Below are 25,610 nucleotides of genomic sequence, written 5' to 3' on the forward strand. Positions count from 1 at the left end.
GGTGCGGGGTTGTGGGACTATGAGGTTGGAGGCGGTGGATGGGAGATCCCCTGAGGTGATGAGGTTATGGACGGTCTGGGAGATGATGGTTTGGTGGTGGGGTCATGGTCAAGGGGGCAGTAGGAGGAGGAGAACAAAAAATGTTATCCATGGTTAAGAGTATGCTTGAAAAAAGTACCTGAAGGGTTAGCTGACTTAATTTCCAAGTTTATTATGGTAGAAACAGGTACCACAATTACTTTAGTTAAAATGAAAAGATACTTTTTATCAAATGTATGAACAGGTGAATTAAGGAGATGAAGGACGCCATTTGGTCCTTAATCTAGTCTACCATACAATAACATTAGCGTTGATCTGATTGTAACCTCAACTCCATATTCTCGCCTATCTCCGATAATTTTTCACCCCCTTGCTTATGGTAGATTCTACCTCTGCCACAAATTTATGCAAAGACTCTGCTTTCACCATATTTTGAGAAACAGAGTTCCAAAGACTCATGACCCTCTAAAAGAAAATAAATTATCATCTCAATCCAAAATGAATGAACCATTATTCTTAATTGGTGGTCCCCTCGTTCTAGGAAATATTCTTTCCAGAGACCTCTCAGGATTTTGCAAGTTTCAATCAAGTTTCCTCTCACTCTTCTAAACTCCAGTGGTCACAAAGCTGGCCTGTCCAACGTTTTCCCCAAAGACAACCCGTCCACTTAGGGTACTAATCTCGCGAAACATCTCTGAGCTGCTTCCAATGGATTTACATTCTTCCTTAAATAAGGAGACCGATACCATTCACACAGTATGTGGTCTCATCTTATATGGCTGAAGCAGAACAAAGACATTCAATGGCCCTTGCAATAAATAACAGCATTCTATTAGCTTTCCTAATTTCTTACTATACTTGTACAGTATCCTTTAGTGATTCTTTCACTTTGACACCCAGACCCCTCTGTATCCTAGAGCTCTGCAATCTTTCACAATATATTTGTTTTATTCTTCCTGCCAAAGTAGACAATTTCAAATTTTCACACTCTAACTGCATATTCCAGATTGCTGCCCACTCACACAATTTAGCTACATATCTTTGTAGCCTCCTTTCATCTTCTTCATGACTGACTTACCTTTGCATCATCAACAAATTTAGTAACTATGCATTCAGTCCCTTCCTCCAAGCAATTTTTATAAATTGTAAAATGTTGAGGTCCCAGCACTGATCCCCATGGCACACCAATCATTACATCTTGCCAAACAGGAAAATATAGTTTCCTGTTAATTAGCCAAATCCATGTCTTCTTCAGTCAAGCTATGCCAAAATATTACCCCTCCACTTCATGAGTCTTTAGTTTGTAACAAAATTGGTGTGATGCCTTATAAATGCCTTCTGGAAATCTAACTGCAGTAATGGTTTCCTGTATTCACATATTCCTTCTTCAAAGAACTCCAATAAATTGATTAAACATGATTTCCCTTTCATTTCACTCTGCATCATTACCTTGAATTTTCTTAAGTGCCCTGCTAATAATAACAAGTTCTAACATTTTCTGTATTACAAATGTCAGCTAACGGATTCACAGTCTTTCTTCCTTGAGACCAACATCACTATCTTCTCTAGGCTGTATTTAAAATGAACCTGACAATTATTTCCTTCACTAAACAGTGCTACACATAGGTGTGCCATGTAAGGGGCTTGTTTCCACCAAGGTTTTGAACAGTGAGGGATGGATTGATTTGAAGTGTGTACATCCTGAATGGTCTTGGCAGGCTGGACATGAAAAGGGGTGAGTTACTAGAACTAGGGAACATTGCTTAAAGCAGCTATGTCTACCTCCTTTTAGGATATGTTGAACATTCCTTGTTCCAGTTCTACATGGACAATCTCCCTCACTTCCTTTTCTGGTCCATTGATGACCATATTGGTGCTGTTTTCAGTGCTTGCTAAACAAGTTAAGCCATGAGTTCCAAGTTCCTGCAAGTCATCTGACCTGGAAAAATACTGCCATTCCATCCATATTGTGGCACCCAAACTCAGAACTCCCTTATAGCCAATGTAACAATTCAAGAAGATAGTTCATTGCCTCTTCCCCAGGCCAATTAAGGATGCTAGCCTTTACAGAAGCATTCACATCCAATGAACTAAGTTTTCTTAAAAGTTGTGGTATTAAAACATGAAGTGCTGGAGATGCTCAGGAAATCTAGCAGCATCTTTGGAGAGGGAGACACAGTAAAGCTTTTCAGAGTAATGATTCTTCTTCAGCATCTGCAGCATTTTGCTTTTATCCAAAAATTATATCTTCCCAGATGATCATGTCGGATATCTTGTGAGATTTGCCACCATTATCAGTATGTGATATTGGGTAATGGTCATTTGCTGCCAACAATCCCTGTTTGTGTTTGTGCAGTTTCGAGCCTATGAAGTGATTAATGGTGGTTAATGTTGGCGATTACACCGCCATAAAATATATTCAGAAGAGACACTGTTCTTAGATAACAAGGTGTATTGGACAATAACGAGTACAACCCCATCTAGTTTGGCATGATTACAGGATGTTAGGGTGCTGTCACAGACACATCTGTCTCCTCTGAAAATGAGTCTGGAACTCCTTGACTCCAACCACAGTTTATATGTGAACTGTGTGGCATGGGTACAACCACCATACTAACAATAACCCCTTCAGAACCATTACATTACACAGGAGTAACAGTGACTGGTCCCACTTGTATACAATGTGAGACTGTATTACACAGACTGTCTTTCACTTACAATAACTGTGAGTATTTGCATCCCATCACAGCACTGCCCGCCATTCACTTACAGTATCTCTAGCACTCCCAGCCTTACTCCCCTTTCACGGTGCACGGATATTTATAGTACTCATGCTTTCACCCTCCTATCACAGAATACAGATTTCCCTTTACCTACAGTGTGAGTGCTCCCACTTGCATGAATTCTCAGACCACATAGATTGCTCTTCAATTATAGTAAATGCAAGCTCTCTTACCCTCACTTACCCATCATCGTGCATGCTGGACTTCACATACTGTAACACCCAATCACCCATCACAGAGCACCGACGCACTCTCACAATAATTTTAGGGACTCCACCTCACAAATCCTATTAGGCAGGCTACATACACTAGAAAGTACATTTGCTTGGATCCCTACCTTTGGTCGTTTCCACAGTATGTTCTTCACTTTTGTGGACTTTTGTCCCAGTTCCTTATACCCGAGGGACTCCACCGAGGCTGGAAATGTATCATCTTCAAACAAAATATTTTTCTGCAGACAGTCCCGCTTCAGTGTTACAAAGTTCTGCTCATTAAATTTGATGGGTTTGTGAATCGACCCTTCCCCCTCCCGCCTCTGTCTTTCACGTACTAGGCGGTCACAAAAGTGCCCGGATGGTGTGTATGGCATGGTTTCTAGCAAAAGGTGGATCTCTATAAGCAGACAGAGCGCTATTGAGGCAGCAACTACCACACTCAGCAGCAAATGATATCAGCTGGTACGTTACAATACCTTCAGAGGACACAAACTCCTGGCATAAATCCAGGCTGCTCATTCCTGATTGGATGGGTTTCAAAAAACGTCACACCTGCAGAATCTAGCACAAAAGACAATGTCCCTCAGGCCATTGGCCGGGGTACAATAGAGAAATAACAAAAAAACACATTGAGGGACTGCTGAGTTACAATAGCCAGAAGGGTTGTGTTGATAATGTTAGTGAAGAATAGGAAGAAAAATAGAGATAAGCATCTTTTTTCTGTGTCCATAGAGCTGAAAGAGGCCCTGTCTACCTCAGCAAATGGCATTCACATTTAAAGCTGCATTCAACAGGCTGTGTGCGTGATTTTAATATAATTGAGATGCAAGTCCATTGAATCATGATCTTATGGGCCTGGCTGGGCTGTTATGACCTCAAGTGGTGCAGTATTTCTCCCCCATAATTCTAATCCATACATTTCTCAATTCCTGTGGAGAGTTTTTCTCTCTTTGATCTCATTGATTTACTTTGCAACACTTAACACTTGTGCTGAGAAAACAGGCTATATTTAATTGCAAGAATGTATCTTGAATACTGTTTCCAGCTCCTTATTGAAGAATAGATGTGAAAAGCATTTGAGGCAGTTCAGAGAAGGTTTATTCAGTTGAAAGCTGGAATAAGCGGGTTTTCTCATGAGGAAAAAATGGACAGGCTTGTTTCCACCAGAGCTTAGGACTACAAGAAATGACTTGATGCCTTTAAATAAGGGGAAAGTGAGGACTGCAGATGCTGGAGATCACAGTCAAAAAATGTAGTGCTGGAAAAGCACACCTGGTCAGGCAGCATCTGAGGAACAAGAGAGTCGATATCTCGAGCATAAGCTCTTCATCAGGAATGAAGTCCAGTTCAATGATCACTATTAACTATTTCATTACCCTTAGTAGCCAGTCTCTTCTCAGCAGGGGAAATATTCTGATGAAACTGAATATTGCCTCCTATGTGCCCCTGCAGCCTTCAGTCATTTGAATAGAATATTTGATAAGAGACCTCAAATCCAACACTATACTACAAGGCAAACAGTCCACCTGTACGTGTTGGAAACATGGACAGTGGATAGCAGACACCTCAAGTTCCTACAGAGAAATTGCCAGGGACACCTCTACAAAATCCTCCAAAACTACTGGCAGGATAGATGCTACAAAGTCGGTGTACTTTCTCAGGCCAACTCCGCTAGTATCAAGCACTGGTTATGATCAACCAATTGTGTTGAGAAGGCACATTGTCTGAATGCTTGCTATCAGATTATCATAGACTTTACTTCGAGCTGCATCATGGTAAACAGTCACCAGAAAATGCTGCAATTCAACAAGACAGCTCACCACAACGTTCCCAACAGCAACTAAGAATAGGCAATAAATGCTGGCCCAGCCAGCTTCTGCATAACTAAGACATACTGTAGTTCCTCCTTATGGAGGCATTGAAGATTATTTCAAAGAAACATTGCCCCTCACAGATGTAAAGTATAGCCTTACTACTTTACTAACATGCCTGGTATCCTCGAACCAGATCCCAGCTATGGGTCAACTGTTACCCACTGCTTTATGTGTCTGCCTCAAGACAGTCAAATGCGCTGAGGTAGGTCATGTTGATAGTTGGTGGTCCCTTTAAGGATCATTCAGCTACTGTTGCATCTGAGTGCTTTCCACAAGTTTTTCCTCGGTATTTAGTTTATAATGCCAAGAGGTGATGAAACACTGGGCAAGGCTGAGTCCCTAAGTCAGGCCTGGGTTATGCAGTGAAAAATCAAATGGAGAAGAAACTTCAACTATATGCACATTATATCATTTAATCTCACTGAAGTTCTGTATCTGCATTTCACCATCTTACACTGATGGAAGCATGCTAATTACACAGCTCATTACTCAATTAACGTGGTTGACTCAAAAAGGTAAAACTGATTTCTTTGAGGAGAAAGTGAGGTCTGCAAATGCTGGAGAACAGAGCTGAAAATGTGTTGCTGGAACAGCGCAGCAGGTCAGGCAGCATCCAGGGAACAGGAGAATCGACGTTTCGGGCATAAGCCCTTCTTCAGGAAGAAGAGCTTATGCCCGAAACGTCGATTCTCCTGTTCCCTGGATGCTGCCTGACCTGCTGCGCTGTTCCTGCAACACATTTTCAAAACTGATTTCTTGTATTTAAAATTCCCTGGTCCATGCCAAAGTATAATTCTAAAATATTTTGAAAACACGGTTGTTGGTCTTTCAGTAATTCATATGCTACATTGTTATATTTTAACTACCATAACTTTGGTGTTATTCATTTTAAAAGTGTTATTATGGAACAAACTTAGCTTCTGAAGCATTACATTCAAAGGACAGCTGGACTGGTGTGCATCAATTTGCGGAGGAATTGTCTGACCCAGCGCATTGGAGACAATGAAAAGAAAGTTTGACTTTCCAGTTATCATTCACACTCATTGCTGCTGCAAAATTTCTACTCATTAGGAGGCATCATTACCAAGTGAAGTTTTTGAATTCTGTTCAGCAGGGGATGGATATAGATTGTCTGACAATGAACAGTAACAATGTGCTTTTAAAGAAGAAAACTGGAAAAAAAGGTAGAAGCAGTCATAAAGTAAGTGTCTGCGAGAATGATGCAATATGTATGTGTTGTATTAATGCTTGGTTTCAGACCAGGCAGGTAGTTTACATTTAAGATAGTCAAATAATACAACGACACGTGGTGTTCCAGTATAAAGGCTCCCAATGTTGGCCTCGTTAGCAATTACGGTTGTAGAGGTGTTGTTGTAGTTGCAGTAACAGTAGTACACATGGTCTAGGTTCTTTGCTTAAGTCTGAGAGCATACCGCAATATAACAAAACTCTCTCCGAATCTTGTATATTTAAATAAGATCACCCTTAATTCTTCTAAATTGTTATGAGTAATGTCCTTAACCTGTTCAGCATTCTCAATAAATCAACCTCTTTATCCCATGTATCAGCCTGATGAATCTCTTCTGAACTACCTCTATTGCTACTGTCTTTTCTTAAATACACGGACCAAAACCATACACAGTATTCCAGATGCAACCTCACGAATACTCTGTGTAGTAGCAACAAGACTTCCCTACTTTTAAACTCCAAAAACCGAGCAACAAAGGCCAATAATGTTCAAAACGGCAGCAGAGTGAGACAACTCCTGTCAGAGCTCCTCTGCTCACCAGTTCCTTTTCCCTTTCCTTTCATTTTTTACTCTCTTTGCAGCAGTTTGTCTCCCCCACTCCCCAATGTTTTAAACTACCCTAACTGGAGAACGGAAGTGAGATGAGTTGCTGCCGGAGCCCAGAGCAGCAGGACAGTGAGCACAGCCTGAGTCCTGGAGTGGGGAGCAAAGTGAGCCCCGAGCGGAGCAGGGCAAGCTTGGGCCGAGTCCCAGGCCAGAGCTCAGAGTGGCAGCAGATTGAGTCCTGGCTGGAGGCCAGTGCGTGGAGGCAGCATAGCCTTGTGTTCTGAAGTCCAGCGGGCACAGACTCATGTTGGAAAATGACTATAACATGAGTACTTTAAAGACACTTTCTCATTCTGGACTTTTAAACTCTGTATTCCCATGCTAATTCTCTTTTTACTATTCCAATTCTGTGACGATACTTAAAGTATCTGTACCTGGGTACCTTGTACCTAAGGTGGCGTTGAGAAGCAACATTACAAACTTTTCACTGCACTCATTCGAGTCCACGTGATAATAAAGGCTATTCTATTCTAACATTCCATTTGCTTTCTTACTTACTTCCTGACCCTACATGCTAACTTTTTGTATTTCTCGCATAAAAACACCCAGACCCCTCTGTGCTGTAATTTCTTTTAAATATCTCTTCAATTAAGTAACAATCTGCCTTTTGATTATTCCTGAATGAATGATTTATTTATTGTCATATATATCTAGGGAGATACAGTGAAAAGTATTCTGTCACCACAATCCAGCACCATTTTGAGGTAGAAGAAGAATAAAAGAAAGTACTTAAATAGAGTTCACTTTCATTGGCCGGGGTCCCAAACAAAGTTTCTGAGCTCACACCTTCCTACACTGAGCTCTATCTGCCATGTTTTTGCCTCCTGACAATATCCCCTTATTGATTCCTTATGCCCTCATCACAATGTCCTCTCTCTCACCAATTTTTGTAACGTCAGCAAATTGAGATGCATAATCCCCTCCCCCACTTCATCAATATAAAGAGTGAATCAACTTCTACAAAAGTATGATTCTCAGATCATTTAAGGACAGTGACTAATGAAACAAAGTGCAAAATGGTATGCACAGTCAGACCTAAAATTTGTAAAGTTAATATAGGGCGCAGCCTACAAATGTCACATTCCAAATTCTTAATGCCAACTTGTTTTCTCGCTTTCTCGGAAATATTCAACTTTGGAAAATGTCAGTGGTCTGATTACTATGTTTGCAGATGACACCAAAATTGGCAGAGTTGCAAATAGTGATGAAGACTGTCAAAGAACACAGCGGGATATAGATTGCAGATTTGGGCAGTGAAATGGCATGTGGAGTTTAATCCAAACAAATGCAAATTGATGCATTTTGGAAGATCAAACTCAGGTGTGTTTTATACAAAAAAATGGCAGAACCCTTTGGAGCATTAATATACAGAGGGACTTGGGTGTACAGGTCCACAGATCCCTGAAAGTGGCAACACAGGTGGATAAGGTGGTCAAGAACACATACAGCATGCTTGCCTTCATCGGCTGGAACATCGAATAAAGAAGTTGGTAAGCTATGTTATAGGTGAATAAAACTTTAGTTAGGCCACATTTGGAATATTGCATGGTGTTCTGGTCACTACAGTATCAGATGGATGCATTGGAGAGAGCTCAGAGAAGGTTTACCAGTATGTTGCCTGGTCTGGAGGGTTTTCGTTATGAAGAGAGGTTGGATAAACTCGAATTGTTTTCGCTGGAAAGACAGAGGCTGAGAAGTAACCTGATAGAGGCCTACAAAATTACGAGAGGCATAGATAGAGTGGATAATCAGAGGCTTTTTCCCCAGGGTGGACAGGTTAACTACAAGAGGGCACAGTTTCAAAGAGAGAATGGGGGAAGGTTTCAGGGAAAATTGGTACAGGTTTGGTGGGCCGAAGGGCTGCTCCTGTGCTGTATTGTTTTTTGTTCTCTCAAATTCCAAAAGTGTTTGTGCAGTTTCAAGCCTAAGTGAGGTGATCTATTTGATGACTGCTTAATGGACTGACAATAATAGTGGAATAGAACTTGGGAACAACCTCACACCACTGTAGCAATCATCCTGGTTACAGAGGATGCTGGCTTCAAGAGGAAATTCTGAGCTTAACCTTACATATATATTAGAAATTTTAAAACACAGTTAAAGCAATATTGGCAATGGCTACTGAGGTGATGCACTAGAAAACCTGTAAAATCATGTTCCCTATTCCAGAGAGAGTCACCATTTCATTCAAGAAGTACAGTAGAACACTAGTATCCACAACAGTATGACACATACCAAATTCTCTGTGTCTTTTTTTAAATTAATTCTTCGAAATGTGAGTGTCATAGATAGGTCAGTATTTATGTTCATCCCTAGTTGCTCTTGAGAATTTAAAGCATTCATAAATGAAGTGAGGCAACTCTCAAGGTACAAGAGTGCAATCATCTCCAAACTTATACTCTCAAAAGGCTGAATGCTGTTTGGTGAGATATAGTGATGATCTTTCAGAGACTTTAGAAATGACAACCAGGAAGCCCTTACCTCACAGTACTGAAGAAAAGTGAAGTGCAGTCACAAGTATTAGATCTTGTGACAGCTGGACGTGGGGTCCCATTATTTTCTCACAAGAATCCTGAAAGATCTGTCAGTCATTGGCCAGCTCCAGTTCTTGTAGTTCAGTGCACCTGTCATTTTCCTAATCTATCAGTGACACAACATAGAATAACGCCTGTGTCGTTTTTATGGGGTTTTACAACTTCTAATACTTCTGTCAGGTTCAATTCAAAATTTCCTCTCTATCTGCAACCAGGGCCTTTACTAAAAAGATTTAGAGTATTAATAAGCTATTCAAATTGGGGATCATTGAATACAATCTCAAATATTTCAGGCCATTGTAAGAGGAACATTTTTCAAATGCTTGAGTAGTAAAACAAAATTCCTTTCTATTTGAATAGCTGGATAGACAATTGGGAACAATCTGCTCACATAATAGTGATTAACAGCTTGGTGGGATAAGCTCCTCCCTTTCTTATAGGCTTAAGGGAGCTCTCTCTGTTTCTGTCTTGCTGACTGTCTAGTGGTAAGTGGGTTGTGCCTGAGAAAGCAACAATGGCTACCACTTTCATTGAAACCAATCATTTTTAAGAGAGAGATTCAAATTTCCAATTATTATCTAAAAGGTACACCAAAATCTTACATGTAAATTTTTTTGTAAAAATTGATGATAAAACACTGTTAACTAAACACTATCACCCTTTCACAGAATCATAGGAGTGGTTATGATGTAGAAGAAGGCGATTCAGCCCATCGTGCCTGCACTGGCTGGTTAAATAAATATCATTACCTCATGCAAATCTCCTGCTTCCTCCCCATAAGGTTGCACAATATTTTCACCCAATAATAATCATCCAATGTCCCCCTGAATGTCTTAATTGAAACTGATCCACCACACATCCAGGCAGTGCATTCCTTAACTATTCATGAAGAAGAAAAGGATTTTTTTCACATTATCTTTGTTTCTTTTGCAGATCACTTTAAATTTACGTCCTCTTCTTCTTGTTCATTTTATGAGCAGGAACAATTTCTCCCTATCCTATCCAGTCCGCTCATGATTTTGGAAACCTCTATCAGACCTCCTTTTAGATTTCTTCTCTCCAAGGAGAACAGTTCCAACTTCTTCAGTCTACCCTTTTAATTTATAGACATCATGTGGAAGCAGGCCATTCAGCCCATCAAGTCCACACCGACATTCTGAAGAGCAAATCCAGGCTCTCCCTCCCTATCCCCAAAACCACACATTTTCAATGACTAATCCACCTAGCCTGCATATCCATGGACACTCTGAGCAATTTAGCACAGCCAACTACCCAACCTGCACATTTTTGGACTGTGAGAGGAAACCGAACCACCCAGAGGACACCCACACAGACACAGGGGGATGTGCAAACTCCACACCTGAAGGAGGAATCGATCCCGGGTCCCAGGTGTTGTGAGGCATGTATTAACCACCGTGGCCACCTCAATTGACATGACTCATTCCTGGAACCAGTCTAGTAATTTGCTTCTGCACTTTTTCCAATGCATTCACATCCTTCGTATAATTTTGTTCCCACAACTGCTAACAATACTACAGCTGAATCTAACAAATATTTTGTTAAAAGATAAGATTGGAAGAATTGCTTGTCAAAACTGACCGTGAAAGTTAATTCTGGGATTCAAAGTTATCCAACTAGGAAAGCAGAAGGGAAGTAACCCAAAAGAAACCAGAACCAACTGTGCACTTTTCCCTATTTTTTCTGTGGACAGTGCTTTCTGTGACAACTATAAAGGAGAAGGCCCGTTGTCTCCTAGTGTAAATACGTCTTCTTTTTGGTAAAACAATCTAAGCCTTTGCTTGATTCAAAACCATCCAAACCATGTTTAGGAAGACAGCAGAACAGGTCACATGACCTCCATAACTTAACCTAAATTTAGAAAAGAAGTCTCAAAAATTACCAAATAAATCTCAATTTTTAACCAAAGTTATCTATATTTTAGAAGTCAGAGCAATGACTTGAATAGTTTAAATGATTATTTAATGACTTCAACAGCTACAAAAATGAACTTATTTAGTTCCATTGTTACTATTTTTCATAACCAGGAAATATGGTAGATTGATAAATTTCACTGTCAAAATCTTAAGCTACTGAATAATTAGTTGTTGCCTGGACATTGTACCCTGTGTTTATACTGTACTTCTCAGTTTATTTTCTCTAAAGAGTAATGAACAAACATGGTGCCATGTGGAATTTAGATTATCTCCACCAAGTGAAAGCTAGATTATGATCACCTTTTGCAACAATCAATGACTTGTAACTATAATGAGAATCACAATGATCTCCTGCACTAGCTAAAACAAGCCATTACATGGGATATGTTTGGGGTAGGCTAATTAGATCAGTCTATCTTTTTCTGCCAATCTTCTATGTACAGTAAGTTGACTGTTATCATCCCCAGATCATTATCATTCGAACTGAAACTGGGCAGTCAAAGGCACCTTTTGGATTATGGCGGGGAGATGTGAGTTCCATTTCTCAGACCGGCTGGTGAAACTAAAGCTGAAAGGATATGCAAAAACCTTAAAGCCATGCCGTTAACATTCAATGTAATGCCACCAATGACAGCACACATTTTAAGTTATTATTATTGTCTCTCTTTCATTAGTAGAACTGGAAATGGCACAAATGATGCCTGGCTTTTTCCACTCTCCACTGTGCTCAAGAACAAGAAGGCATGCCCCCTTTAATGCAGCAGTTCTAACGGAAATTCTATTGGGGTTAGCGTGTGCGTGTTGACAATGGACAAAATTAGACTCAGCTGTTAATACCCCCACAGCTGAGTATCCTCCTGGCACTAGCTGCTTGAACATCAGCTGTGAAGAATGGCACACTTCCAGGAAAACTTACACTTTGGGAAATGAGAGAGAAAAACTTACATAAAAAAGCATTGCCAATGCTGAATTAAAATCAGAAAACGGTGGAGAAACTTGGCAGATCCGGCAACAGCTGTGGACAGAGGACCAGAGTTAATGTTTTGAGTCCGGTATGATTCTTCTTCCTGTTTGGAAAAAAAGTCATGTCAGACTCAAAATGTTAACTTTGAAATAACTTACCCAGGGAGTAGAAGTCTTGTGCAGATTGCCACTCTGGTGCTTTTTCTTTCAAAAGAAGTGAGCTCTGCATTTCTGAAAGAAGATTCTGTTTAGGTCTCCCTCAGAAATGTGAAGTAATATTTCCAAGTCTTCCAGTTCTTTAGTAGTGTGAACTTTCAGAGGAATACAAAGTGTGCCACCTTTTCAAAGCAGTTAGCTGCCGCATTCTGAAATGTAATGCTCCTGAAGGCCATTTTGACAGATGCATTCAAATTGTATGTACATAAGGTAAGTGTGATGTTGGGTTCTGGGAGGGTAGGATGCCAGATGGGTCGGAGTAAAAGATGCAAGGTGACAAAAGGGAGCAGGTAAGTGATGCGCTATCAGGGTCGGTGAAAGAAAAAAGAGCTGGTTTGGGGGTGAGGGTGATGGGTTCCAGCCTGGGGGTTTTGAGTCTGGTGATAGGAGGGGAATGGTTGGTTGGGTCTAGCAGGTGGCAGTCAGTTAACGGTCTGGGGTGTCTACGTGGTCCAGATTTGGTGTAGTTGGGGTGTGAGGTAGGTATGGGGTCCATTTAATATTTACTCGAGAGTTAGACTGTGAATTAAGATTTCTGGAGGAACCTTATTGGCAAGGCATTGCCAGCAGAAAATTCAATCTCCTGGGCAATGCTTTGAAGTACACTATGATGCCTGGCTTTTTCAACTCTTCATTGCGCCACATTCTCACAGGGTCCCCATGCACAACTCCCATCAACACTGGAATAACAAGCATCTGTCCAGGAGAATACTTGTCACTTTGTTTCCCTCTCCAAAGATGGTCCCAGATCTGCAGAGATACTCCAACACTTTCTGATTTTATTCCAAACCTATAAATGACTCCCAAAGATTGAAATTAATCAGAATAAGCAATCTTCAAAACAGCAACTGAAGGAATTGCAAAATAATCTCCAACTCAATGTCCTATTTTTGTGGTTGTAAATACAACATAATGGTTAGCGAGGTTATTGATAATTTCTAATTCCTCCTTTTATGGATCGTTTACATTCTGAATGCTCTAGGTACATTGACAGGAGTGCAGGGGATGGGAGATTTTTTTTGGGAGGGTCAGCAATTCTTCTCTGTAAATATTATCATGTAATCAGATTCAGAATTGAACTTGGACCATTGAAACAATGTAAGCAGAAATATTCAGAAAAAGGAAGTTAAGAGGCTGACTTGGCTGTTTGACTACAAAAACATTCCATGTTCCGTTACTGGCCAAAGGTCAGATTTTTGCCCTCACTGAAAGACAAGTGATTTAATTTTGTGTCCCTAATATACTATAAGGCCCTCTTTGTCAAACACAGAATGGCTATTGTGCTTATGTATTCATGTTAGGGATGTCATTTTTCACTTTTACTTTGCTGTCCTCCTTTTCAAACTTCCATGGTACAATGAGAAGTGCATTTACCATCTGAATATTGGTTTCATAATGATAACCATGGTAGATATCATCAATTGTTGTAAAAAAAACCCATCTGGTTTCCTCATAATCTTGACAGAAAGAAATCTGCCGTCCTTACTTGGTCTAGCCTGCATATGACTCCAGACCCAAGCAACATGGTCAACTCTTACCTGCCCCCTTAAAAGACTCAGCAAACCATACCCACATCCCACAAAAGAATAAGAAAATAAATGAGTTAGTGCTGATTGTAGGTAAACTAGGTTTCTAAGGTAGCCTAGAACGGATCCAGACATTGTTTGATGCATGGTGGTTCAGTGAATGAGGAAGTGAGATACCTAATAACATTGCATGGACTCTGCACCAACTCATCACTCCATCAGCTTGTACAGCCTCACATTTTAAGTACAGGATGGAAAACACAGGCTTAAAATAACTCAAGGGGGAGATTTCTGGATGCCATGGGTGCCTTGACTGATGGATGGAAGGCTATGTTATGAACCAATCAGTTGGTTAAATGGACATTAGCGCAGCTTTCACACTATCAGGATGTCGGCTATAAGTGGGAGGAGGTGGTTTCACCTGTCATGAGCAACGAGTAATCAGAAGCTGCCAACTTTTCTGCTCAATACTGCCACCATAAGAATTAATCGTACATTTGAAGGCCTCATTTAGGGTCAGGGTAAAAAGGCTGTCCATGGGCCAGAGACATAAATGGGATGAAAGTGAGAATGTGAGAGGGAACAACCCCTAATGCCCCACCCCACCTCCCATCACCCAACTGCCACCCTGTCCGACTAAATGTTCTCCCTTCCTCCAAACATGCAACAGGGCAGAGTATAACTATCCAAAGTATAGAATACTGAGCGTGTGGACCAGGCTCCCAAAAACAGCAACTAAGGTTGAAACTACTTCAGAAAAGAAGTTGGATTCAATGTCTGATGGGGATGGGACTGGCAGTTACAGGGATAGGTGCTGCACTGCCCAATGGAATTAATGGGTAAGGGAAATGTATTTGTAGAGGGCAACAAGCCAGTATAATTTAAAGTAGTTAAAGCCTTATTCAGAATTCTGCTGGTCATTGAGTATTCTGGCATCCTCCACATGGCCAATACAAGCCCTTCAGCTTCACCACTCCATGACACCTGACAATACAAATGTGCATCGAAAATTATGAATAAACTTAATATGGACTGAATTATAAATAAAACATCGTTTATCATATTTTATTACAATTGAACAATAACTGTGCTTCACGTGCTCAAAAAAGTGGCTTATAAATTTACCCAATTGTATCACAGCAATCTACTCTCAGTACGTAAATACCAAAACAGTGAATAGTTCAATTGGAGTATTTTCTCAGCAAAAACAATCTGAGCTGGCTTTACACACCATCTGAATGTTTTTGTCATTATATTCTTATTTCCACGCTAACATTCAAAAATATTGGTTGAGGTGTTAGCTCTTAAAGTGTTAATGCTTAGGAGGACAACACAAAAGATTACATGGACGTGAGTGGGAAGTCAGCTCTGGATCGCAAAGGAAGTGGGCCTAACATCTAAGTTTCATGATGAGTAACAACGTTGATGATACCAATGTAACTCATATGGGAAATAATTTGTATAAAACCCCTAAAGACATGTGTGAGACATTCATAGAGGGACTAAGCCAGACTGCAGATACTGAGAGTCTATATGGGCACTGTGGTACAAGAAAACCTCATAAGTACAAGCACTGCACAGCTATTAAAGAGGAATGTCCAATCTGTAAAATAATAGGTCACTGGTAGAAGATATACAGATATAGTGTATATGACAAAGGTGCAGAACAGCAATGACAATAAACTACTGGGGAGTGTTTATTCCCATTTCAATGGGAATCCATCAACTGATAAGAAGGTGATTTTTGTGATCTTGACTACAATTTATCAACAACTCAAATGGATCAATTTTAGCTGCTGCTTTCTGAATCCTAACAAGTGGGAGAATATTTCATAGATTCCCTATGGTGTGAAAGCAGGCCATTTGACCCATCAAATCCACACTGACCCTCTGAAGATCAATGCAAAAAGACCCAGCCCCATACCCAAAAACCCTGCATTTCCCAAGGTTAACCCACCTAGCCTGTACATCCCTGAACACTTCAGGACAATTTAGCATGGCCAATCCACCTAACCTGTATATCTTTGGACTGCGGGAGGAAACCGGAGCACCCAATGGAAACTCACACAGACACAGGGAGAATGTGCAAATTCCACACAGTCAGTCATCCAAGGATAGAATCAACCAAGGTTCCTGGCACCATGAAGCAGCAATGCTAGCCACTGAGCCACCGTGCCACCTTAATGGAGGGATTAAAATTTCACACCCTAACCCTATTTTTAAATAGGGTCCTTTTTGTGATTAAAGCACAGAGTTCACGTATAGAGTGGGCTCCCACAAAAGGCAAGCAGGAACCTATTTGATGTACAGTACTTAAATTTTACTGGCAAAGGCCTGTGTAGTGGGATTTTCAGCCACTGAGCCAAGGCAGAAGTTTCCAGCTGCCCAAAGTAAGCAGTCTTATTGGCATTCTTGGGGGACAGGAAGTGAATGAGTACTCTAACCAAACTACTCAATGAACTCCCCTAGCTTTCCCTGCTCTCAGTCACTACCTGAAGATGGTGCTCTCTTCCTGACTGTAATCCCTTGACAGCATTGTTCCCTCCTAACAACAAACCAGTCAATGTGGCCTGTTGCCAGAGAGAATCAGTCCTGTAGCATATCAATTATGAATCAGTTACTAGCAGAGACTCTATATCGAGCCACACAGTCTGACCATAAAAACAGATGGGTGTTAAAATGTGGAACCACAATGTAGCCGACTGCTGAGCTTACAAGGTTGCATGGTGATCACTTTGAGACATTTAAGATCCTGACAGAGCTTGACAGATTAGATGCTGGAAGAATATTTCCCCTGTGGGAGAGGCTATAACTAGGGGACACTAGATTTCCAATTTAAGATGAGATGAAGATTTTTTTTCTCTGAAAGGAAAGTACATCCTCAGAAATCTCTTTCCCAGAGAACAGTCAAAGTAGGGTCCATTGAATATTTTTCAGGTAAAGCTAGAGACATCCTTCATTAACAAGGGAGTTAGTAGTAATCAGGTGTTGTGGAAATGTTGAGCTGAGGCCACAATCATAGTCATAGAGATGTACGGCATGGAAACAGACCCTTCGGTCCAACCCATCCATGCCGACCAGATATCCCAACCCAGTCTAGTCCCACGTGCCAGCACCCGGCCCATATCCCTCCAAACACTTCCTATTCATATACCCATCCAAATGCCTCTTAAATGTTGCAATTGTACCAGCGTCCATCACTTCCTCTGGCAGCTCATTCCATACACGGACCACCTTCCATGTGAAAAGGTTGCCCTGTAGGTCTCTTTTATATCTTTCCCCTCTCACCCTAGACCTATGCCTTCCAGTTCTAGACTCCCCAACCCCAGGGAAAAGATTTTGCCTATTTACCCTATCCATGAAACCCGATCAGACATGACCTTATTGAATGGCAAAGCAGGCTCAAATGGCCAACCCCTACTCCTAATTTGTATGTTTGTAACAAGCCAGCGCAAAATTTCACAGCAATCATATTGAAATTCATCCAAATATATTAAAAAGAATGAAAAAAGAGAACAGGAGTAATAGACCAGGGAAATATTGCAAACCAGTACAAGGAAAGATCATAAGAAATAGGAACAGGAGACTGTTCCACTGGCTGATCCAATATTCCTCACATCCATTTTCCCACACATTCCCCATATCACTCGATTCCCGACTTGATCAACAACCTATCAATCTCAGTCATAAACATACACAAGGAGCATGAATCCCAACTCTCCATCACACAACAATCAGCCAGTCTAAATGTAACCCACAGCCTGAGCTACTATATAATAAACAGTATGTCACTCACTGGGGGTCTTTTCCATTCCAACTTGAAAGGGACAGCCACAGAGTAAAAAAGTGAGGACTCGTTAGCAGGGAATTCGTCATCTTCAAACAAGACACCTTTTCTCAGGCACTCGTCCTTCAACTGCTGAAAGACTTCGCTCTTGTCACATTTAATGTGCTTGTTACGGTTGATGATAGGATACAATGCTGCTTTGCCCAACATTTTGGTTGACTCTGGACTGGTGGTGATTACTGCACTGAATTGATGACATGAGGCATGGTAACAATCACACTGTTTCAAAACTGCAGTAAAAAAGAGATCTATTAATAAGAGAAAAATACACAGGGTGCAGACACAGGAAGGAAACTATTTGATTTCATAGAACAGAGAAACAGGTTCCTTTTACAACTTATACACATAAGCAAAACATTTCAATCAGTTTCTTTGAGGTAAAAGGCAGAAGTCATTTGGATAGGCTGCTCCACCAAACAACACCTCTGCGTGGCACAGGGACTTCCAGATTCCTCACAAGGTTCAATGTTTTGTATAATCACAAAACTTCTTCACAGTTTTCCACATTGAAATAAAAATCAATCATCGACTCGTAGAATGATACCTTTGTTGAACTTTCCAGAATTGGCCTTGGCTCTGTCCCCGTGTCATTCTCTCTCAGCCTTCCCGGCTGTTCTGGTCTCAATGCAGAAGTGAAACCAGCAAGATCAAACACTAAAAATAGTCTTAGACAGGCTGTAGCTTGTGGCCACTATATTTGTTTCTGCAGGCTCCTTATACAGGGACACAAATACTCAGACACATACTCAGTGTTCATTTATCATTTTTTTTCCTGTTTTTAACAACTTTTCTTCTTCCTCGTGAATGTGTTGTGGTTACAGTATAACAGTAACTGGCAAATGCACATTTCTTTTAAGCAAGGATCAGTTAGGAACCTTTTCATTTTACTCAGTAATTGAGCTTAATAGTGGGATGGATGAGAGGATAAGTGTAGTGGAAAAGAGGGTATGAGCATGAATGGGGAGGTAGTAGGGTGAGCAATACAGTTATGAGAATAATGGGTGATGGATGAGTGCAGTGGGTAAGAGGTTGGGTGGAATAGATGAGGGGTTAAAGGGGTGAGTGATGGATAAAAGGGGTGAAAGGAGTGCCTGAGGGTGAGCCCACTCGGCACGGGGTGGAAGGGTGTCAGAGTATGATATTGGTGGTGACAGGGGATTGAGACAGCTGTCAAAGGGTGAGCGGGATGAGTGAGGAGAGATTGAATAGATTAGTCAAATGGGCAGTGGATTAGACAGGTGGACTGGAATGAGTAGATTGGGCTTGGAGGATGTGTGTAGTGGGTAGAAATAGGAATCAGGTGGGTACAAGAGTGAATGCAGAAGTTCAAATCAGCTGCCAAGTTCTGTTAGTTCAGTGGAATCTCACATAGTGTCACTCACTGAGGCATGTCAGGCACACGTTTACACTTTATCATTGATTCCCACTCTGACTTATTTTATTCACTGACTCAGACTTTCACTTAGTGCGTCTCATTGTCATTCAGTAACTTATTCTCCTACCATCACACTATTATTCTCATGTTAACTTACTCTCAATCTCACATAATTGCAATTTCATTCACTCATGTCTTCAATCGCTACTCATATTCTCAGTCACTTTCACAGAATCATTTACTCACTCCTGCCTTCTCTCAGTATCTCATCACTTTTAGAATCACAGTAATTTACTCCTTTATTGTTGTTCGCCCATTCTCCACAGTCTCATTGTCTCTTAGTCACTCCCATATTCAATCACTCAGTCTGGCCAGGGTGGAAAGAGGCTCTCGCCCACTGGTAGCAGAATTAGTGGGGATCCCTGCCAGTTCAGTATGGGAAGCCCAATAGAATCAAGTATCCTTCAGGCACTTACATGGCAATAGATAAGCCTTGCCTGCATTTGACGATCCTGATGGCAGAAGTCCCAGAGAGAGCTGCACAACTCCTGATGCCACTAGCATCAGCACGAGTGGTGGCTGCTGCTGGAACTGCATCCACCTGGACAAAAAGTGAGAGAAGGTAGAATGGGGTTTGCCAGGATGGAGGAGTGTTACAGACAAGGCAGGGTTTGGCTTTCAGTGACTGGTATCCTCAATGTGGCACAAAATGGGTTCTCAAGAAAGAGATAGCTATAGTTCTTAGGACCAAAGGGATCAAGAGATATATGGAGAAAGCAGAAAATAGGGTACTGAGTTGGATAATCAACCATGATCATCTTGAATGGCAGAGCAGGCTCCTGCTTTGTTTCTATGGTGCTCCCTTTTCTATGTGGCCCAATATTTAATTAGGTTGGCTGGGTGGCCTTCCCATGGTCTGGGAAACTAATGCAACGTCCATGTAATCTCTGAGCCACTATTAAACTGCAGTAGGCTTAGGGGTAATGGATATTAATTGGCTTATTAATTAGGAAAAGTGACATTTTGCCACTGATGGCCAGGAATGCTGCACTTTCAACCCCCTCACTTAAATGGGGGAGATTCTGCCATTGTTTAGAGACTGACATGGGGCTCTTCAAACATTAAGTGGGCTTTACTATTATGTTTCTCACCTTGATGCACAGCATTAAATCCAGCCCATACTGAGTCATGTGTTCTTTAGTACTCACTCTTATTGAGTGACTTATTGCACTTATCTCTGGAAAATGTGAACAAAATTGGGAACAGAGAAATGAGCTGGTCTAGATGGTTTCATCCTCCATGCTTGCTCTGCCATTCAAGTCCATGGTTGATCTTTCATCTAAATCTCACCTTCCCACACTATTCCCATATCACGTAATTCCCTCAGTACACAAAAATCCATGACTATCCCTCTTGAACATACTAATATTATTTTAGTCAGTTATGTGCTACACCTCAGTAAAACAAAAAACTGCAGATGCTCGAATTCTAAATCAACATAAATTGCTGGAGAAACTCAGCAGGTCTGGCAGCATCTTCGGACAGAAAGCACACCAGTTAATGTTTTGATTCCAGTGATCTGTTCTGAAGAAGGGTTGCTGGACTCAAATTGTGAACACGGCTTTCTTTCCACAGATCCTGCCAGACCTGCTGAGTTTCTCCATCAATTTCTGTATGAGTTACACTTCACCGCAGCAGCAGGCTGAAAATCAAGCCCTGCTGTTCCAGGAATAGTCACACAAGTTACAGATTTGAACAAGTAAGTAGAATTCCCCAATTTACCTGTCTTTAGACCCAGATTGACAGACCGGGTTTCTGTACTGAACAATCTATTTATTATAAACAAATAGACACTTAAAACAAATAGATACTAACAATAGATAAACAACTCAGAATCATCAGCATATAACTCTATATTTAAAATTATATCCTTTTTATAAACCTTCCCCCAATCCACATATACAGACATAAAGAAGGATATTATGGGCATAGGGAAAAGTTGGAAAGGAAGTTTATTGGTTTCTTTCCACTTAGAGTCAGGGAGCTGTATAGCACAGAAGCAGACCCTTCAATCCAACTCATCCATGTCGACCGGATACCCTAACCCAATCTAGTCCCATTTGCCAGCACTTGGCTCACATACCTCTAAACAGGAGAATCGACGTATCGGGCTTAAGCCCTTCTTCAGGAAGGGCTTATGCCCGAAACGTCGATTCTCCTGTTCCTTGGATGCTGCCTGACCCGCTGCGCTTTTCCAGCAACACATTTTCAGCTCTGATCTCCAGCATCTGCAGTCCTCACTTTCTCCTCATATCCCTCTAAACCATTCCTATTCATATACTCATCCAGATGTCTTTTAAATGTTGTAATTGTACCAGCCTCCAACACTTGTCTGACAGCTCATTCCATATACGTACCACCCTCTGCATGAAAACGTTGCCCCTTAAATCCCTTTTAAATCTTTCCCCTCTCGCCCTAAACCTATACCCTTTAGTTCTGGATTCACCCACTCCAGGGAAAAGACCTTGTCTATTTAAACTATCCATGCCCCTCAAGATTTCATGAACCTCGTCCACTTCTTCAGGCATGTTTTCTTGTTTGCAGGATTTGGAGATGCCGGTGTTGAACTAGGGTGTACCAAGTTAAAAATCACACCACCAGGTTATAGTCCAACAGGGTTTATTTGGAAGCACTAGCTTTCGCAACACTGCTCCTTCATCAGGTGGTTGTCAAAGCTAGTGCTTCCAAATAATCCTGTTGGACCATAACCTGGTGCAGTGTGACTTTTAACCTTGTTTGCAGGAGACACATTTTTAAAGGTCTCTGATTTATTTTTTAAAACTCACAGCTCAGAGCAATGGACCAGGGAAGATAAACTGGCTATCTTCAGTCTCGAGATGCTTTTTACTCCAGAGTGAAAGCAAATCATCTTTCAGATGTCCGATAATTTTTGACCTGAACAAACTGTTCAGCTATTTGGCAGCCAATTGCATAATTATTGGCAGTCAGGAGGCCTCTGTCATCAATAACTGGTCAATATTCCACAGACCAATCAGCTACTTGTTGCCAGACAAATCGCCATTCATACACAGCACAGTGGTTCCAGCTTGTCTGCAACGAGACTTGTACACTGTTTGAACAGTATAAACAGCAAGTACAAAGAGTGTCAGGTAACTTGTATCCTAAACGTGTCGTAAAACTTCAACAATTCTTGGATTTTCAAACAGACCTTTTTCTATTTCAGTCCATGATCCAAACTATAGAAAAATGTAAATATGTAGCCTTTTTGTATGGTATTTGTTGCTCATTCCTAAATTTCCTTGAGAAGGTGGTGAGCTGCCTTCTTGAACTGCTGCAGTCCACCCAGTGTTGGTCCACTGATAGTGCTATGAGAAAGCAGGTTCCAGGATTTTAAACTAGGAAAAGTGAAGGTTGGGTGATGTAGTTCTTTGTCAAACTGTCAGGTGATATGGAGGAGAGCTTGCAGGTTGTAGTGTTCCCATGTTTGCTGTTTTCATCATTCTAGGTGGCACAGATGATAGTTTGGAGAGTGTGACAGAGAAGCGTTGGCAGGTTGTTGCAGTGTATCTTGTATATGGTCCTACTATCACTGTTTGTCGTTGGTGAAGGGTGAAAATGTTTAAGGTAGTGGATGAGGTATTAACTAGTCTGGCTGCTTTCTCCTAGATTGTGTCAAGTTTCCTAACTGCTTTGGAACCACACTTACTAAGGCAAGTGGAGAGAGCCAGCAGCAGGAGGAGCGGGAGCAACATCCAGGGGGCTGCAGGGAAGGTGAATCACTAATTTAAAAACTTACCTCGTGAATAGGCAGAGTGCACACTGAGCAGGAGCGGACCTGAGCCTGCTGTGTCAGTGAAGTCATATATTTGGGTGGTTGCATTACCCGAAACACTTCTTAGGTAGTGTCTTCCACCCATCCTCCTCCGTACTATACACCAGATTGGTAAGGTAACTAGTTTTTTTTTGTTCTTTATTTTTCAATAGTCTCTTTGGGAATTTAGAATATTGGGAATGCAGGTGAGGGCAGTGGAATGTCCTCCTGCAGGATGTGGGAGATAAGGTCACCACAAGGTGCCCCTGTTGACTTCATCTGTGAGAAGTGCACCCAACGCCAGTTCCTCGAAAACCGCATTAAGGAATTGGAGCTGGATGAACTTCAGATCACTCGGGAGGCGGAGAGGGATTCTGAGAGGAAGTACAGGGAGACAGTCACACTTCAGGTACAACACAAAGACGGATGAGTTACAGTCAGGGGACGAAAAGAGAACTGGCAGGCAGTGCAGGTAGATGGTCCTACTATCACTGTTCATCGTTGGTGAAGGGTAAAAATGTTTAAGGTAGTTGATGGGGTATTAGTTAGTCTGGCTGCTTTCCCCTAGATTGTGTCAAGGTTGGCAGTGTGGCCATTCCGCGCAATAACAAGTATCCCATTTTGGATACTGTTGGGGATAAGCCATGTGGTACAGGTCACTGGCACAGAGTCTATCCCTGTTGCTCAGAAGGGAAGCGGGAAGAAGAGCAGAGCATTAACTATGGAGTCCCCAATGACTAATGAGACAGATAGGAGATTCTGTGGGAATGAGACAGACTCACGGTTGGTGTGTTGCGTCCCAGGTGCCAGGGTTCGTGATGTCTTGGATCGTGTTTTCGGGATCCTTCAAGGGAGGGGGAGGGGGAGTAGCTCCAAATCGTGGTCCACATAGGCACTAATGACATAGGTAGGAAAGGGATGGGGATTTAAGGGCAGAAATTCAGGGAGCGAAGGTGGAAGCTGAGAGCTAGAACAAACAGAGTTGTTATCTCTGGTTTGTTACTTGTGCCACATGCTGGTGAGGTGAGGAATAGGGAGAGAGAGGAGTTGAACACATGGCTACAAAGATGGTGCAAGATGGAGGTTTTCGGATATCTGGATAATTGGGGCTCAGTCTGGGGTAAGTGGGACCTTTACAAACAGGATGGTCTACACCTGAACCAAAGGGGTTCCAATATCCTGGGGGGGAAATTAGGTAATACTCTTCAGGAGTGTTTAAACTAATTCAGCAGGCAGATGGGAACCAAAATTGTAATTCCAGTGTCCAGGAGGTTGGGAGTAGTGAGGTCAGAAATAAGGTTTCAAGGTCACAAGAGTGCACCAGCAAGCAGGAAGATGGTTTGAAGTGTGTCTACTTTAAAGACAGGAGCATCCGGAATAAGGTGGGTGAACTTGCAGCATGGGTTGGTACCTGGGACTTCGATATTGTGACCATTTCGGAGATATGGGCAGAGCAGGGACAGAAATGGTTTCGGAAGCTGGATGTTTTAGTAAGAACAGAGAAGATAGTAAAAGAGGGGGAGGTGTGGCATTGTTAGTCAAGGACAATATTATGGTGGCACTAAGGATGTTTGAGGACTTGTCTACTGAGGTAATGGGCTGAGATTAGAAACAGGAAAGGACAGGTTACCTTGTTGGAAGTTTTCTAAAGGCATCCGAATAATTCCAGAGATGTAGAGGAAAGGAAAGCAAATATTATTCTGGAAAGTCGCGAGATTAACAGGGTAGTTTAGATTAGATTACTTACAGAGTGGAAACAGGCCCTTCGGCCCAACAAGTCCACACCGACCCGCCGAAGCGCAACCCACCCATACCCCTACATTTACCCCTTACCTAACACTACGGGCAATTTAGTATGGCCAATTCACCTGATCTGCACATCTTTGGACTGTGGGAGGAAACCCACACAGACACGGGGAGAATGTGCAAACTCCACACAATCAGTCGCCTGAGGCGGGAATTGAACCTGGGTCTCTGGCGCTGTGAGGCAGCAGTGCTAACCACTGTGCCACCGTGCCGCCCACTAATTGTTATGGGGGACTATAACTTTCCAAATATTGACTGGAAAAACCATAATTCAAGTACTTTAGATGGGTCAGTTTTTAATCCAATGTGTGCAGGAGGGTTGCCTGACACAGTATTTAAACAGGCCAACAAGGGGCAAAGCCACATTGGATTTGGTACTGGGTAAAGAACCAGGCCAGGTATTAGATGTGGAGGTAGGTGAGCACTTTGGTGATAGTGACCACAGTTTGGTCATGTTTACTTTAGTGATGGAAAGGCATAGGTGTATACTGCAGGGCGAGAGTTATAGATGGGGCAAAGGCAATTATGATGGGATTAGGCAAGATTTAGGATGCATGAGATGGGGAAGGAAACTGCAGGGGATGGGCACAATTGAAATGTGGAGCTTATTCAAGGACCAGTTACAGTGTGTCCTTGATAAGTATGTACCTGTCAGACAGGGAGGAAATGGTGATAAACGGCTCCATTTCGGAATGGCAGGCAGTGACCAGTGGGGTACTGCAGGGATCAGTGCTGGGACCGCAGTTTTTTACAATATATGTTAATGATATAGAAGATGGTATTAGTAATAACATTAGCAAATTTGCTGATG

General features: G+C 41.7%; 1 protein-coding gene across 16 annotated transcripts in view; it reads right to left on the reverse strand.

Annotated features, from left to right (window-relative positions):
- The window catches only part of capn3a (calpain 3a, (p94)), a 148,203-nt gene that overhangs the window by 87,810 nt on the left and 34,783 nt on the right, over positions 1–25,610 (reverse strand). For 6 of the 16 annotated variants that reach the window (XM_043698282.1, XM_043698281.1, XM_043698276.1 and 3 more), the window contains 2 exons: positions 19,638–19,762; positions 17,736–18,016 (listed from right to left, as the gene is read on the reverse strand). The exons of 1 other annotated variant lie outside the window; for it this stretch is intronic. In XM_043698282.1, the coding sequence (XP_043554217.1) occupies positions 17,736–18,016; positions 19,638–19,762 (406 nt within the window). Of the gene's footprint in view, positions 1–3,159; positions 3,483–12,179; positions 12,207–17,735; positions 18,017–18,330; positions 18,487–19,637; positions 19,763–25,610 lie in introns of those variants that run through there. 9 more of the 16 variants (XM_043698287.1, XM_043698286.1, XM_043698279.1 and 6 more) reach the window with 8 other exon arrangements.

Source organism: Chiloscyllium plagiosum, chromosome 10 (assembly GCF_004010195.1).
Source record: "Chiloscyllium plagiosum isolate BGI_BamShark_2017 chromosome 10, ASM401019v2, whole genome shotgun sequence".
Lineage (NCBI taxonomy): Eukaryota > Metazoa > Chordata > Chondrichthyes > Orectolobiformes > Hemiscylliidae > Chiloscyllium > Chiloscyllium plagiosum.